The following is a 15,301-nucleotide window of genomic DNA, read 5'->3' as shown; positions in this document are numbered from 1 at the left end:
CCTTTAAGGCACAGCCCCAAGACTGTGGTCCAGGTGGACTACGAGATATAATGACTGATGAACACCTTCGTTCGATAATGAAGATTGCCTCAGCTCAAAGCCTGAGCCCCGACATTAATGAACTTGCATCCAAGAAAAGATGGCAGGTATGTGGCTTGGGAACATCAGATTAGATCAGTGTGTTGCAAACTGAGCAGTTTAAAGTCCTGAATGGTTGGTTTATTCATTGTTATTTTATTTTCAAATTTATTAGGCTGTGGAACAAGTTAATGTTGATATTTACCTCCGAAGGCTGCAAATAGAAAAAAGGCATTCCAATTTTTATTGAAATTGTATTTGATATGCCATTGATATTTTTTAATTATTATTATTATTATTTGAAACTCGATTTTGCATGTCACTATAAAGTTATATAAGCCTTGCTTGTTCAATATTCAATGCAAAACTTGCTTGGGTCCCTATTAAAAGGTTAATTTGTTCAACCTTGGCCCGCGGCTTTGTTCAGTTTTAAAGTTTGGCTCACTCTGTATTTGAGTTTGACACCCCTGGTATATGCCATCAACGTGTCGGCGACCATCTTTTTGCAAAGAAACCCACCCAGGGCTCTCATTATTTCAGCGTTATAGTGAGTTGATTTTTCATGCTAATTTTTTTGCTGTTTTTATCTGCCACACGTGAAAAGCCGGTTGGTGAAAATAATGCACACATTAAACCGGTCCCTGGTGGAAAAAAGGTTGGGGACCACTGCTCTACACGACCCCGTGTCCCATCTTTTAAAACCGTTTCTCCAACTTTGGATGCCCGCTGTGTTCCTTTGTAGTGGCCACTGACAAGCAAAAAAGTTATTTTTTGAAAGACGCGTTGAGTCAGTGGGGAATTTTGCTCAGTGTTTGTCTGTTGTGATGTGACTCACACGTCGGGACCAGCTCAGACATCGTTTCAGTTGACCTGGTGAGTGCTAAAAGTAACCGGCCTCATTAAAGCGACTACATTTGCCAGCTCCTACCACCAATAATGAGGTGAATTTTGCAAATATGCAATGTGCATCCATGCACCTACAGGGGTGCTGTGTAAAGATAAATATTTAAAAACACAGCGGTACCTCGGCCTGCAAGTTTAATTGGTTCGTAGCCCAATCACTGCAAAAACTGAAATATAAGTCATTTTAAATATCTCAAATAAGGGTGATATTTGCTTATTTTCTGTCAGATAAGATAATTCTTTTCACTAAGCAGATTTTATGTTAAAGTGTTTTACTTGTTTAAGTGTTCTAAATGATCTCAGTAAGATATTACAGCTTGTTGCTGAGATTTGATGACCTATATTGAGTAAAACATGCTTGAAACTAGAATATCAAGTGTTTGCAAAGCTGTGTTATCAACACTCACAAGTATAAAACTACTTTTTTAAAGTAATAATTTCTCACTTCAAGCATGAAAAAAAAAAATCATGACTTTGACACAATTGTGTCTCATAATTAAAACAGATGACAGCCAAATGGACTTGGCTGTTTTTTATTTTCAATGAAACAATAGAAAATACGTACTCATATAGTAGTACAGTTGTCACAGTACAGTAAACTCACAGTTAATATTTAAACATTTAACATGTGACATTTCAAACAATTTTGAACAGAAATAGTTCATGCACATTCAGATAAATTCTTCAAAATTACAATAAAAAAAAATTTGGCCGGGGGCCGGGCTGTATATTTGCGCACTAATTGACTAAAAACATACTTGCCAACCTTGAGACCTCCGATTTCGGGAGGTGGGGGGGCATGGCCGGGTGGGGCGGGGGCGGGGTTGGGGGCGTGGCTAAGAGGGGAGGAGTATATTTACAGCTAGAATTCACCAAGTCAAGTATTTCATATATCTCCTCACCAACCCGGAGATGGCACTCCACCCTTTTCCGGGCGAGAACCATGGACTCGGACTTGGAGGTGCTGATTCTCATCCCAGTCGCTTCACACTCGGCTGCGAACCGATCCAGTGAGAGATGAAGATCCTGGCCAGATGAAGCCATCAGAACCACATCATCTGCAAAATGCAGAGACCTAATCCTGCAGCCACCAAACTATACTTAGAACATCTTCAAGTAGCTTTCTGAGTGTCTCTTCAGGATGCGCCGTTTTGTGGGCGGTCTTATTTACGAGGCTCACTTTCGGCTGCGTCTTCTCCCCGTCATCTTTGTTGTAGTGGTGTAGCGTGCAAGGACGGGGGTGAAGAAGTGTCAAAAGATGGAGCTAACTGTTTTAATGACATTCAGACTTTACTTAAATCAATAACGGAGCAGCATCTCCTCATCCGGAAACAAGCTCGGTATGTCGTGATTTCAAACCCCGGCCGAGTAATACCAAAGACTATAAAAATGGGACCCATTACCTCCCTGCTTGGCACTCAGCATCAAGGGTTGGAATTGGGGGTTAAATCCCCAAATGGTTCCCGAGCGCGGCCACCGCTGCTGCTCACTGCTCCCCTCACCTCCAAGGGGGTGGAACAAGGGGATGGGTCAAATGCAGAGGGTAATTTCACCACACCTGGTGTGTATGTCACTATCAGTGGTACTTTAACAACACAGGAAATGTGTCCCGTGAAAAAACGTCCGACCGGAACTCTGATGACTAAAGTTCCTTGGATGAATAATGTTAACTCACTACACCGGTATGTTTTAGCGCTTTCATGGCGAGTTTATTGACAGATATAAAAACTTTACACTACTTGATGAATGTCCCATAACAAGAAGATAGAGAAAAAGAAGAAGTAGGGTTGGCGCGGACTACAAAGGCGGACGTGGGCAATTTTTCAGGATTAATGCAGATTCCAAATACAGATCAGCAGGTACGAGAAGGTAAGAAAATTTGCTTTTGCATAATATTGTGAAACAAAACGGCGGATAATGCCTTACCTTATACATAAACCATAGTGTTACTCTTAAAACGGTGCAGCCTACACTTATCTCTTATGTTTGAGTGCCATGTACTGGTCACACTTATCCTTACATCATGTACCAACTAAAAGTGCTTCGAGGTCGGTAATCTCAACCAAACCTAATCCTTACATTAGGCGCACCGGGTTTTAAGGCGCACTGTCGAGTTTTGAGAAAATGAAAGGATTTTAAGTGCGCTTTATAGTCCGAAAAATACGGTAGAAGACCGACTTCTATCCCATTCCAGCTCTTTCTTTGTCAAATAGGCCATCATCAGTTTCTCCATATTTTTATGGATAAATATCCGCTGTTTAGAACTTATTTTAACACTCTTGCCTCGCTGTCAGAAATGATTATGCTTCAGTATGGTGCCGATTATCGTAGCAGTGCTACACTCGTAGTCGGTTACACGCACACATCAATAGGGATACGTTATGAATTCGGTAATTTCATTAGCACAGGTCATTTTTTTGTTGGTACTGTTGTGTGTACGTTTTTTCAATACCTTTTGTTGCATGTGGCATCATGTCCGGTTGCAGCAAACAACAATCACTCAAGCTGCACTCAAAGCAGACTCCCCTTAGGTAATGTTCCAATTTTCAATGCCAACAAAGCAAGTATGCCTGACAGAAAGCGCTCGGAAGTAAAATAAAGACTCCACTTTTCAAACTGTGCTAGCCCAATTTGCTAATATACATGCTACTGATTACCATTAGCATTTTTACATGGCGATATTAACACCTCTAAATTTGTTAATCAAAAACTACAACTAAGATGCATGTTGCAATTAAAAATATGGTGTGTAATAAGTGCTAAACTTACAGTTAAAGTACTGTATAAACACTTTTTAGGGTGGAACAAAACACAAGGCTGCCACATTCAACCTAATGACAAAGGCTACTTTCTGGCTAAGGCAAGACACCGTCGTCTATAAACTACTGCCATCTAACGTCTTGGAATTGCAACTGAATGCAAAGTTTACTATATATAAAATAGTTGCAAATGAGCCTGAGAAGTGTCAGGTATGATATAACAATTGGACAGCCCAGTTATCATTATCAATTAACTGGTAAATGTTAAATACAATTAAAAATATATTATTAAACAAATCAATCAATCAAAGTTTTTTTATATAGCCCTTAATCACAAGTGTCTCAAAGGGCTGCACAAGCCACAATGAAATCCTCGGCTCAGATCTCACATTAGGGCAAGAAAATACTCAACCTAATGGGCACAATGAGAAACTTTGGAGGGGACTACAGATCTCCCGTCCAAAGGCAAAACCCAGTAACTCAATTTTGGTCAAAACTGAGCTGATAATAATTTTGGAGTTACTAGGTGATATGCTGAACATTCTGAACGAAAATTGCAGGCTGGAATTGCGGATACCAATTAACATCAACAAAGCAGAAATCAAATCTCTGTGAATGGATGGGACTTTAATATAAAATAGATTGGTTTTCGTTTGTTTTATCAAAATCAGCTAGAAGTGAGTTACTAGGTTCTGCTTTTGGACGGGAGAGATGTGGGGACCAATGTTCCCTCTAAGGTGGCAAATCTATGCCACGCACAAAATCAAATAAAGAAATAAGCGCATAACAATTTTCGACACACGGATACGACAGAGAAAACAGTTTTCGTCATCATTGTTCAAATATTGTAACGTCTGTCGAGACGCTTTGAGGACATGAATTCCATCCATCACTTTACTGAGCAAAACTCTTTATTGTCGGCCATAAACACATCACCAAAACGTTAGTAAAAAAAATGATATCTAGCAAATCTGGTCATTTTCTGCAGTACAAACCAGACCAAAAGCAACTTTGTTATATCAACAGCAGCCGCTCGCTCTTTCTCACTTGCGCCAACACATGCACATATGGCACTTAGCCAGTGATGCGTTTACAGCCACACAAAAAGTCGGACAACTCCAACACCACACATGCAGTGTAATTCCAGGTCGTTACACTATTATTTACCAATCAAATGTGTGCTTATTCTAGTGTCATTTATTAGGAATCATCATTTATAAATATTAATCATGAAATGCTGTTAGTATATTAAATAAATACTAATAAAAATATATTTTTTACAAACAGGAAGTTGCAGGATTGTACACATGATCCCCTGCTTACATCTCATTGTGCAACGTGTGAATGTTTTAATGGGAACTAAATGCAATGTCTGAAAGGGGTACAAATTATTTCCAAAGCAGGACCTCCACCCAGACAAACAATACAACTACACAGTTCATGAAAAACAATATTTTTTTGTTATTGTCATTGTAAGTGGGCCTAAACACTTATATTAGAAAATAACCTCATGGAAATGGCTGCTGTCATTTGATTATATTAATAAGATAATTTTGTCTGTCTATCTGTATTGGCCCTGCGATGTGGTGGGGACTTGTCCAGGGTGTACCCCGCCTTCCGCCCGAATGCAGCTGAGATAGGCTCCAGCACCCCCTGCGACCCCGAAAGGGATAAGCGGTAGAAAATGGATGGATTGATGGATGGAGATTTAACTTGTTATTTAGTCAGGTTTGGGACAGGTGTGCTGCTGGTGTAGCCACAGTGTGCACGTCTGATGTTGCTCACATGGGCTCCACTGAATGCTCAGGGAGTTTTCGCGTTTGCTCACACACATGAAAAATTAGAGGGAACATTGGTGGGGACCCCCCCCCCCCGGGCGACCGGTGCAATGGATGTCGAGTGAATCTAGTTAATAATGTGAGAGTCCAGTCCATAGTGTGGCCAGCAGGGTATCATCTTGAATGGACATCCCCAACTGAGTGGTCCACCTCAGGTCCTGAAACTGAACAGCTTTTCTGTGGTCTTAAATTAACATCTATTAACACACACAAAAGTACAGAAAATTGGTACCGTTGAGTACCGGTAACCCAGATTTGGTACCATATAGATTAATATGTGAAAGATACACCTCGGTTAAGTTTTTTTTCCCGATAATTTCTTTCTTTAATTCAATGTATCAATTTGCTTTTTTTTCCTCAGAAATGTCCTTCACACTCACTTATTTTCCCACGGTTAGAAAACCAAAGTTATGGCTTGTAAAACCCGTCTGGTTTACTTTACGTTTGTCGCATTTACTGTTGTCTTCTTTTGTGCTTTAGGCAAATGTTACAGTGCATTTGTGGACATTCCCCAATCTGGGATAAACAACAAAATCTCACAATATTCTACACTGTAGAATGTTTAATTTTGAAAGGCCGGTAAAATACAGCTTATAATGAAAAATATCACCAAGGTCAGTTTCTGTTAGACACCATCTGCATGCAAATAATCACAGTTTGTTACATGTCATCCCATTAATAATAACAGCTTCATCTGGCATTTTTTGCTGATGGGCTTTAAGGTTTTGGTCAAACAAGTGCTCTGGGTTTATTATTCAGTGCAGGTTTTGAACGCGAACAGTAATAGTAATGATTTGGCTTGTGGGTCAAAGCCAAGTCAATTTTATTTATATAGCGCCAAATCACAACAGAAGCTCACAGAAGTTATCTCAAAGAACTTTACACATGGAGCAGGTCCAGGACCACGCTCTTCATACATTAAAAGGGACTTATTGTGATTATAACCTATATATAACACACGTCCGTTTGGTGTAGATCAGGGCTAGTCAACTACATAATGAAGAAGGCCGCAGTTTCAAGAGCCCAAGAGCTCAGGAGCCAAACATTGAAATGTGGATGTTTTATTCCCTTGAGACTGCGTTTACCTCATTGCAAAGTAAACACATTGGATTTCACACTGCACTGTCAAAAAATGCATTATTCCGCCCTCGCTACTCGTATCCAGCGTGTGCAGATAGTTAACAGCATGAAGAAACAGAAGCTCCAGAAGTCTTGTGGAGGATTGACGTTCCTTTTTTGGAATTATTTTCCTTCCTTAATTTTTTTCCCCACACTTCTTCAATAATTTAGGGCTTGCAAAACTGAAAACATAAACATTGCATAATAATGTCCATTGTGTATTTTACATAAATAAAATAGAAGGCTTAGTGTTAATACATATACACAATAAACTACAAATTTTGACAGGGTCAACACAAATAAACCTAAGGTGTAGTATTAAAGTTAAAGTCCCAACGATTGTCACACACACACTGGGTGTGGGGAAATTTGTTCTCTGCATTTGACCCATCCCCATGTTCACCCCCTGGGAGGTGAGGGGAGCAGTGAGCCGCAGCGTGTGCCATGCTCAGGAATCATTTGGTGATTTAACCCCCAATTCAAACCCTCGATGCTGAGTGCCAAGCAGGGAGGCAACAAGTCCCATTTTATAGTCTTTGGGATGACCAGGCCGGGGTTTGAACTCACGACTTTCCAGTCTCAGGGCGGACAGTCTAACCACAAGGCCACTGAGCAGTTTAGCAGTTAATCCAATTTTGTTAAGGCCCACCGTGTAAAATGACGGATAAATACGGAAGTATTTAGTTTATGGACATCAAAGCAAGCAGGACAGCATTAAAGGGGACCTCTTATGGAAAACCAACTTTTCTTACCATTTTGGTCCCACAAATTTGAAATCAAACAATCTCACATTCTTTCCCCCAAACGAGTCGTTTGAAATTTGCCTGATTTGTGCCGTTTTTCGAATTGGTAACATCAGCTGATATGTTCAAATATGGTATTTTTTTACCCATAGAGCTTTGCGCGAGTCCGATGTTGTAGACAATGAGTTCCTTATTTTTCTCTGTCCTCTTGTTGTGGGGCTGACTGGCTCGTACATGCACATGCATCCTCTGCTGTTGCCATTTGTAATGCAAAGTAGCATTTAGTACTAATTTATATCTGTCAGTAAACTCAATTTGAAAGCTCCAAAAACGAAAAAAAAAAAAAAAATGGACGGGAGACAACGCTGTCGAAGTGGAGGCATGTAAATAAGACCGCCCACAAAATGGTGCAATAATAATAATAATAATAATACATTTTATTTTTAAGGCACCTTTCTGGGCACTAAAGGACACCGTACAAAATCACAACAATAAAATCAAATTGGATAAAAAACAACAACAACCACAACAACAAAGATAGAGAAGAAAATATGATTACAATGAATAGGCAGTCAGGAATAGGTGTGTTTTGAGTCTTGATTTGAAGAGGGATATTGAATCTAAGTTACGAAGGTCTGGTGGGTATCCGAAAGAGACGGTCAGAAAGCGGTTTGAAGATGGTCTGTAAAACATAATCAATGCAAAATACATTGCAAGTTGTTTGCCACTTGATCACAAAATTTAAAAATGTTATTCCTAGAAATGTCCTTGATTTAAAGAGCTGTTTACGTATTTTTTGTCATTGACTTTACAGCATAATCTTAGCACAAATAACAATTTTTTAACTACCGTATTTTTCCGACTATAAGTCGCAGTTTTTTTCATAGTTTGGCCGGGGTTGCGACCTATACTCAGGAGCGACTTATGTGTGGAATTATTAACACATTACCGTAAAATATCAAATAATATTATTTAGCTCATTCACGTAAGAGACTAGACGTATACGATTTCATGGGATTTAGCGATTAGGAGTGACAGATTGTTTGGTAAACGTATAGCATGTTCTATATGTTATAGTTATTTGAATGACTCTTACCATAATATGTTACGTTAACATACCAGGCACGTTCTCAGTTGGTTATTTATGCCTCATATAACGTACACTTATTCAGCCTGTTTTTCACTATTCTTTATTTATTTTAAATTTCCTTTCAAATGTCTATTCTTGGTGTTGGGTTTTATCAAATAAATTTCCCCCAAAAATGTGACTTATACTCCAGTGCGACTTATATATGTTTTTTTTCCTTCTTTATTATGCATTTTCGGAGCGACTTATACTCCGAAAAATACGGTATGTTAAATTTAAGAAAATAACTTATTAAATAAGAAATTTGGTTTTCCCGACATCAAAATACTGTTTAAAGATTCTGCAACATCCCAAAGATGCTTAAATTAAGAATTGCAAGTTGAATAATGATTGTTTTCTGAATAAAATGCTTATTGGTATCTTAAAAGTCTAGATATAGAACTCTTAATTTAGAATGTCTTTTCAAGTAACATTAACCAGCTGCATGAACATAATTTCACTAGTTTTTAGTTTTTTCTTCCTGAAATCCAGTATTTTTATCGTATAATTTGTCAGGTCTTTTTTGCAGTGATACATGGTATGTAGACTAGGGATGTCCTGATCCGATATTTGGATCGGATCGGCCGCCGATATTTGCAAAAAAATGCGTATCGGCAAGGCATGGGAAAATGCCGATCCAGATCCAGTTTTTAAAAAAAACTGCGGTCCGTGTTTTCCAACGCACCGATTTAAATAATACATTCCACTTTTTTGCTGCTCCCTAATTTCTGTTCCACATTTTCCAGCACACCTTCAACACATCCACAGGTGTGTGGATTCTCACGCAGTTGCTTTTAGCTGCTGGCATTACACGACAGGCTCTTCTCACTCTTTCATGTGTCTCCTTCTCACAGACAGCAAGCGCACCTTCTTACACACGTCACATACTGTCACGACACACGTCACATACGTATACGCCCTCTCCCAGCAGAGAGGTTGCAGCATGGCTATGGCTAACGTTAGCTGTGATGCTAGCGCAGCTGTGCGAGCAATCTTCCCTCTAAGGTGTGCGCCTGTGCAATTGCGCACTGCTCACGCGTCCTCTGCGCACGGCAAATCTATGCCACGCACAAAATCAAATTAAAAAATAAGCGCATAACAATTTTCGACACACGGACACGACAGAGAAAACAGTTTTCGTCATCATTGTTCAAATATTGGGGTTAGTGCATCTGCCTCACAATACGAAGGTCCTGAGTAGTCTTGGGTTCAATCCCGGGCTCGGGATCTTTCTGTGTGGAGTTTGCATGTTCTCCCCGTGACTGCGTGGGTTCCCTCCGGGTACTCCGGCTTCCTCCCACCTCCAAAGACATGCACCTGGGGATAAGTTGATTGGCAACACTAAATTGGCCCTAGTGTGTGGATGTGAGTGTGAATGTTGTCTGTCTATCTGTGTTGGCCCTGCGATGAGGTGGCGACTTGTCCAGGGTGTACCCCGCCTTCCGCCCGATTGTAGCTGAGATAGGCTCCAGCGCCCCCCGCGACCCCAAAGGGAATAAGCGGTAGAAAATGGATGGATGGATGGATGTTCAAATATTGTAACGTCTGTCGAGACGCGTATCTCCATTCGGTGCCACACGCCCACACCATCAAAATGCCGAGGCAAACATTTCCACATCAACACCGTATGAAAAAAATAGTGATTTTTTTAGTTGTGATTTCCTTCTTTGCATGAAAGTTTAAAAGTAGCATATATTAATGCAGTATGAAGAAGAATGTTTTAATGTAGACACATAGAATCATCTTACTGCTGTGATTATATGCATCAAGTGTTCATTCAAGGCTAAGGCAAAATATCCACATATATATCGTGTATCGCAATATGGCCTTAAAATATCGCAATATTAAAAAAAGGCCATAGTTCAATGATGCCATTTTTGTTTGTCATGTATAATTTTGTCTATTTTGTGTTTATCCTTGAATAAACAGGTCAGTTTCTTGTTACCAACCATTGTGTATTATTCAAACTCACCTAATTCAGCTGGCTAGTTGTTATCAAGAGTACTAAAACACTTTTCAAAATGATTCTGACAACTAAGTAGGCTAAATAACTTTAAACTTTAATACATGCTCAGATAGGCCAGTATCGGTCAGTATCGGTATCGGATCGGAAGTGCAAAAACAATATCGGTATCGGATCGGAAGTGCAAAAACCTGGATCCGGACATCCCTAATGTAGACTACAATCATAATTAAACAAGAAGGAAAATTACCAAAGGATGCAGGTATAGCCGCCATAACAGTCTTACAGCTTGAAGCACAGAGGGAGGAGCTTGGCTGACAGCATGTGCTGGAAATGCCCAAATAGGTACATCCACCACACTGTGACATCACACTGTATCAAATGTCCGAAAATGGTCAGAGGCTTCTAAAACTACATGCAAGCGCAATTATAAATGCATGAAACTTGTAATGTAACGCTCTGGCATGGTTTAGCATGAAAATCCAACATTGCAACAACATTTATAAGTCTAAAATTATACGTCTTCTTAAAATTTAACCCCTTATTGAATAAACCTCAGACACAGCCCTGGCTCTGTGGGGTGGCTATCTGTCTCGACCAGTTGGGTTTAGATAGAGTGACCAAGAAGATGGATGTCGTGTAGTTCGAGTAAGAAATAGGACAGAGGGGTTCGGTTGAGGGATGAGAGACAATAGTCAAAACAACATCCTTATCAACAAGAGTGATTGTCGCATGATCCCATGCTGACAGCTACCACGGTAATGGTGCTATACCACTAGGCTGTATTAATCCACTGTTTGTTGTCATGTCATATTTGTCAGACAAGATGTATTTTAGGGAAACATATTTGCATTTCAAAAGCAATGTGGGCATCCGATTGGATCAACACAACAGCATAGGCCTGATCTACTTAAGGTTTGCGTGTGTTAAAACAGGTGCAAACTTGATAGCGCATGCAAAGCTGATCTACTAAGTTTGTGTGTAGAGGACTGCGTGTCTCAAGTGAGCAAAATAGAGAGTGCAAACCGTTTAGTGTGTTTGTCTTCATGAATATGCAGAATTTATACTGATTATCTGAATGCCCACAATACTGGAAGGAGGAGATGCAAATATAATTTTAAAGCACACATAAGGTGATTTATCAACACTGAAATTGTTCTGCGGCCGCTTTTTTGCATATATATTTAGCACGTCTGGAATGTTCGTGCAAACTGGCACGGTTATGCACAACAGGCTGTGAGAGACGATTGGGGGAGAGAATATTCTGTCTGTGTGGCTGTCAACAACATATTTGGACGGCCAGAATCAAGAATACTAAGACATATCTATTTAGCAATGACAATTTATAATATTATAGCTGTTGGATGACGTACTGTAAGAGGCTGATTAATTATTAGTTTTTGATGTCTCCTGGTGTTTTTTTTAAGTAGCGTTCAGTTTTCATAAAGAAAATATATACTATTATATCTACTATATTAACAAAAAAAATCTTGCAATATGCTTTTTCTTACAATTGGATCATTCAAGACCTGTTCTAGATCACGCTACAATAGAAACATATGTGTCTGCCTGACACAACGCCACCGGTTGGACAAAACGACGCAATAAATGTGCAGTAAATGAGTGTCTCCACGGTGACAGGCGGTATACGCGCAAAAACCTCATTTAAGCAGGGCGGTATGCACCACTGATAGATCACCCGCAACACGCCCACTAAAAGTAGACCCAATGTTATAGTTTGCACACGCTATTTATAGACCAGGCCCTCACTTAGCTGATTGAAAATGGTTGAAATAATTTCTATTTGCAACCTCAGAGGGAGCCCTATGCATCATGGACGGCTCCTGTGATAGTTCTTCTTCACCTGGCTCCTCTGTATTCAGTCATGCACTCATCTGTATGTGTGTGTTTGTGATTGTTGTTGGGAGATGTGGGTCATCGGGCATTGTTTTTAAGTCAGTAATTCACTTTGTCATGTATGAAAAGCGCTTTATGAATAAAGTTTGATTGATTGATTGACAAGTTTGCCCGTTGTAAGCAAGGTGTATTCTAGAGCTGCAGCTATTGAATATTTTAGTAATCAAATATTCTATCGAATATCCCGATCGATTAATCGAGTAATCGAATAAATCATATTTTTGCTTAATTAAGGTTTAATTATACATGTTAAGATGTGCCCTCAATTATTGTGTTTGGCCTAATTGTATTTTATTTCCTAAACGCCTGTTTTCATTATTGAAGGCTGACACGCACAGCTGAAATGTGTCTGTGGTTGATCGTGCCAATTTGTGTGTGCTAATAAAAACGGGTGCGCTGACCGCATAAACCAAGTTGTAGTCTGTCGTGCGTTTTTAATGATTATTATACAGTGCCGTTTAAATGTTGGTGCAATCCACCACACGACACCTGCGCTTCGGACAGGCTAACCTCCTCCAACCTCCGAGGACAAAGCTCCGAACAATGGGGGACAGGGCTTTCTGCTCTGCCGCTCCCAGTCTGTGGAACGTTCTATCTGACCACCTGAGGGTACCACAGACTGTGGATGCTTTTAAAAAAGGCTTTTTTTTCCGATATATGTGTGCTAGTTCTAGCTGTTAGGCTGTTCTAGTTTTTATTTTTATTTGTTTTTATTTTTTTTAATGCTTCGTAGCACTTTGAGGTTGTTTGCTCAATGTAAAGTGCTTTTACAAATAAAATCTATTATTATTATTATTATTATTCCTCTGACGGGTGGCGGGTCTCTCCCTTAGAGATAGGGTGAGAAGCTCTGTCATCCAAAAGGAACTCAGAGTAAAGCCGCTGCTCCTCCACATCGAAAGGACAACTCTCTGAACAATGGGAGACAGGGCTGTCTGTTCCGCCACTCCCAGTCTGTGGAACGCACTCCCTGACCACCTGAGGGCACCACAGACTGTGGATGCTTTTTAAAAAAAGCCTTTTTTTTTAATATAAGTGTGCTATTTCTAGCTGTTAGGCTGTTGTAGTTTTTATTTTAATTTTTTTTTTTTTTTTTTTTTTAATGCATTGTAGCACTTTGCGGTTGTTTGCTCAATGTAAAGTGCTTTTACAAATAAATTATATTATTATTATTATTCCTCTGACGGGTGGCGGGTCTCTCCCTTAGAGATAGGGTGAGAAGCTCTGTCATCCAAGAGGAACTCAGAGTAAAGCCGCTGCTCCTCCACTTCGAAAGGAGCCAGATGAGGTGGTTCGGGCATCTGCTCAGGATGCCACCCGAACGCCTCCCTTGGGAGGTGTTTAAGGCACGTCCGACCGGCAGGAGGCCACGGGGAAGACCCAGGGCACGTTGGGAAGACTATGTCTCCCGGGTGGCCTGGGAACGCCTCGGGATCCCCCGGGAGGAGCTGGACGAAGTGGCTGGGGAGAGGGAAGTCTGGGCTTCTCTGCTTTGGCTACTGCCCCCGCGACCTGACCTCGGATAAGCGGAAGAAAATGGATGGATGGGTGTCGTGCAGTGCAGAGGGGCGTATGATCTGTGACGTAAACACGCTGTGCAACACCTAAACAGTCCGTACGAGGTCTTGACCTTTGACTACTGTTTACTAAACGAGGCAAAATGCCGTAAAAAAAAATTGAACGACGCCTTGAGGCAGCGAAAATTCCTCGAATATATTTTGAATTACTCGAGTTACTCGAGGAATCGTTTCAGCTCTAGTGTATTCTAACCAAGACCTGATGCAACCTAATGAAGTGACCCCACGAAGCAATATTTTGAAGAATACAGGTAATGCTCAATAAAAGATGAGTTGTTCTCGTTGTGGTACTATTGCTGCGTAAAGGAAATGGGAGGAAACAACTGGGTGTAGGGTTCCTTTGGTTCAAAAGTCATGTATTTGTTTGCAGGGCCAGCAGCTAATGGACTTGGAACACAAGTTAACCGTCGCAAAGGAAGAACTGGAGAAGACCGCTCTTGACAAGGTGAATACTTTTTTTATGCTTCTTTACCCCCTTTTAAATCAGGCGTTGTCAAAAATCACGCCGTTTTAAGACATCCTCAATCACCGGCGTCAGGAAAGAAGAAGCAGGCTTCAGCAGGAACAAATCTGTCAAGTTTAAAAAATTGCTGCGTATCAGGCTAAAAAAAAAAATCCTCAGGTGCCGAGAGAACATTTATCAGGTCTATGGAATTGCACCTTTGGACTTCAGGCGAAAACCTATGACTGGCCTCAGATTAAAGTAAATTTAAACATACTGCATTCCAGTCATTTAACCCTTTTGTGTTACCTGCTCAGTCACAGCATTACTGTGACACACTGTAGCTATTTTTAAAGAGAACTCAAGGCTATAAACGATCATCTGTATTTCCACTTGAGAGGGTTATAACACATACTTGAGTTAAACCAACGGGCGGTTTTAATGGAGCATTTCCAAATTAAAGCCCCCTGAAATTGTAAATATGACTCTCGTTTACACTCATTTCAGGCTGATATTAAAAAGGATCCCTCTGTTAGCAGTCAACCGTAACATTTTTTTACGAGATAACTGCGCTCCCCAGGGTGCCTCCCATTGATTTTTATTCCAATCTGCTGTGCTGTGTCCAAGCTGAAGCCCTTACAAATATGCATGAGCGCCTTTTATCCAAAGATAAAGTAAGCACACTTGACCAGTACAAAGGAACGCAAGCTGCAGTTGAGTTTCAGTTTATTTTGAACATGCAGACGATACAATGTGATACATCACACATTTCCACTTGTTTCACTACAGCACGCATGAAAAGGAGTAGGAAGAAGCAGAGTTTATTTTAATTGTAT

The 15,301-nt window shown here is 40.3% G+C and overlaps 1 protein-coding gene across 1 annotated transcript in view; it reads left to right on the top strand.

Annotated features, from left to right (window-relative positions):
* luzp2 (leucine zipper protein 2) overlaps positions 1-15,301 on the top strand; it is a 433,448-nt gene that overhangs the window by 377,024 nt on the left and 41,123 nt on the right. Inside the window, exon 8 of the mRNA XM_061974821.2 lies at positions 14,394-14,468. Within this exon, the coding sequence (XP_061830805.2) occupies positions 14,394-14,468 (75 nt within the window). The remainder of the gene's footprint in view (positions 1-14,393; positions 14,469-15,301) is intronic.

Source organism: Nerophis lumbriciformis, linkage group LG15, assembly GCF_033978685.3.
Source record: "Nerophis lumbriciformis linkage group LG15, RoL_Nlum_v2.1, whole genome shotgun sequence".
Taxonomy (NCBI): Eukaryota; Metazoa; Chordata; class Actinopteri; order Syngnathiformes; family Syngnathidae; genus Nerophis; species Nerophis lumbriciformis.
This window is presented reverse-complemented; position numbering and strand designations above follow the sequence as displayed.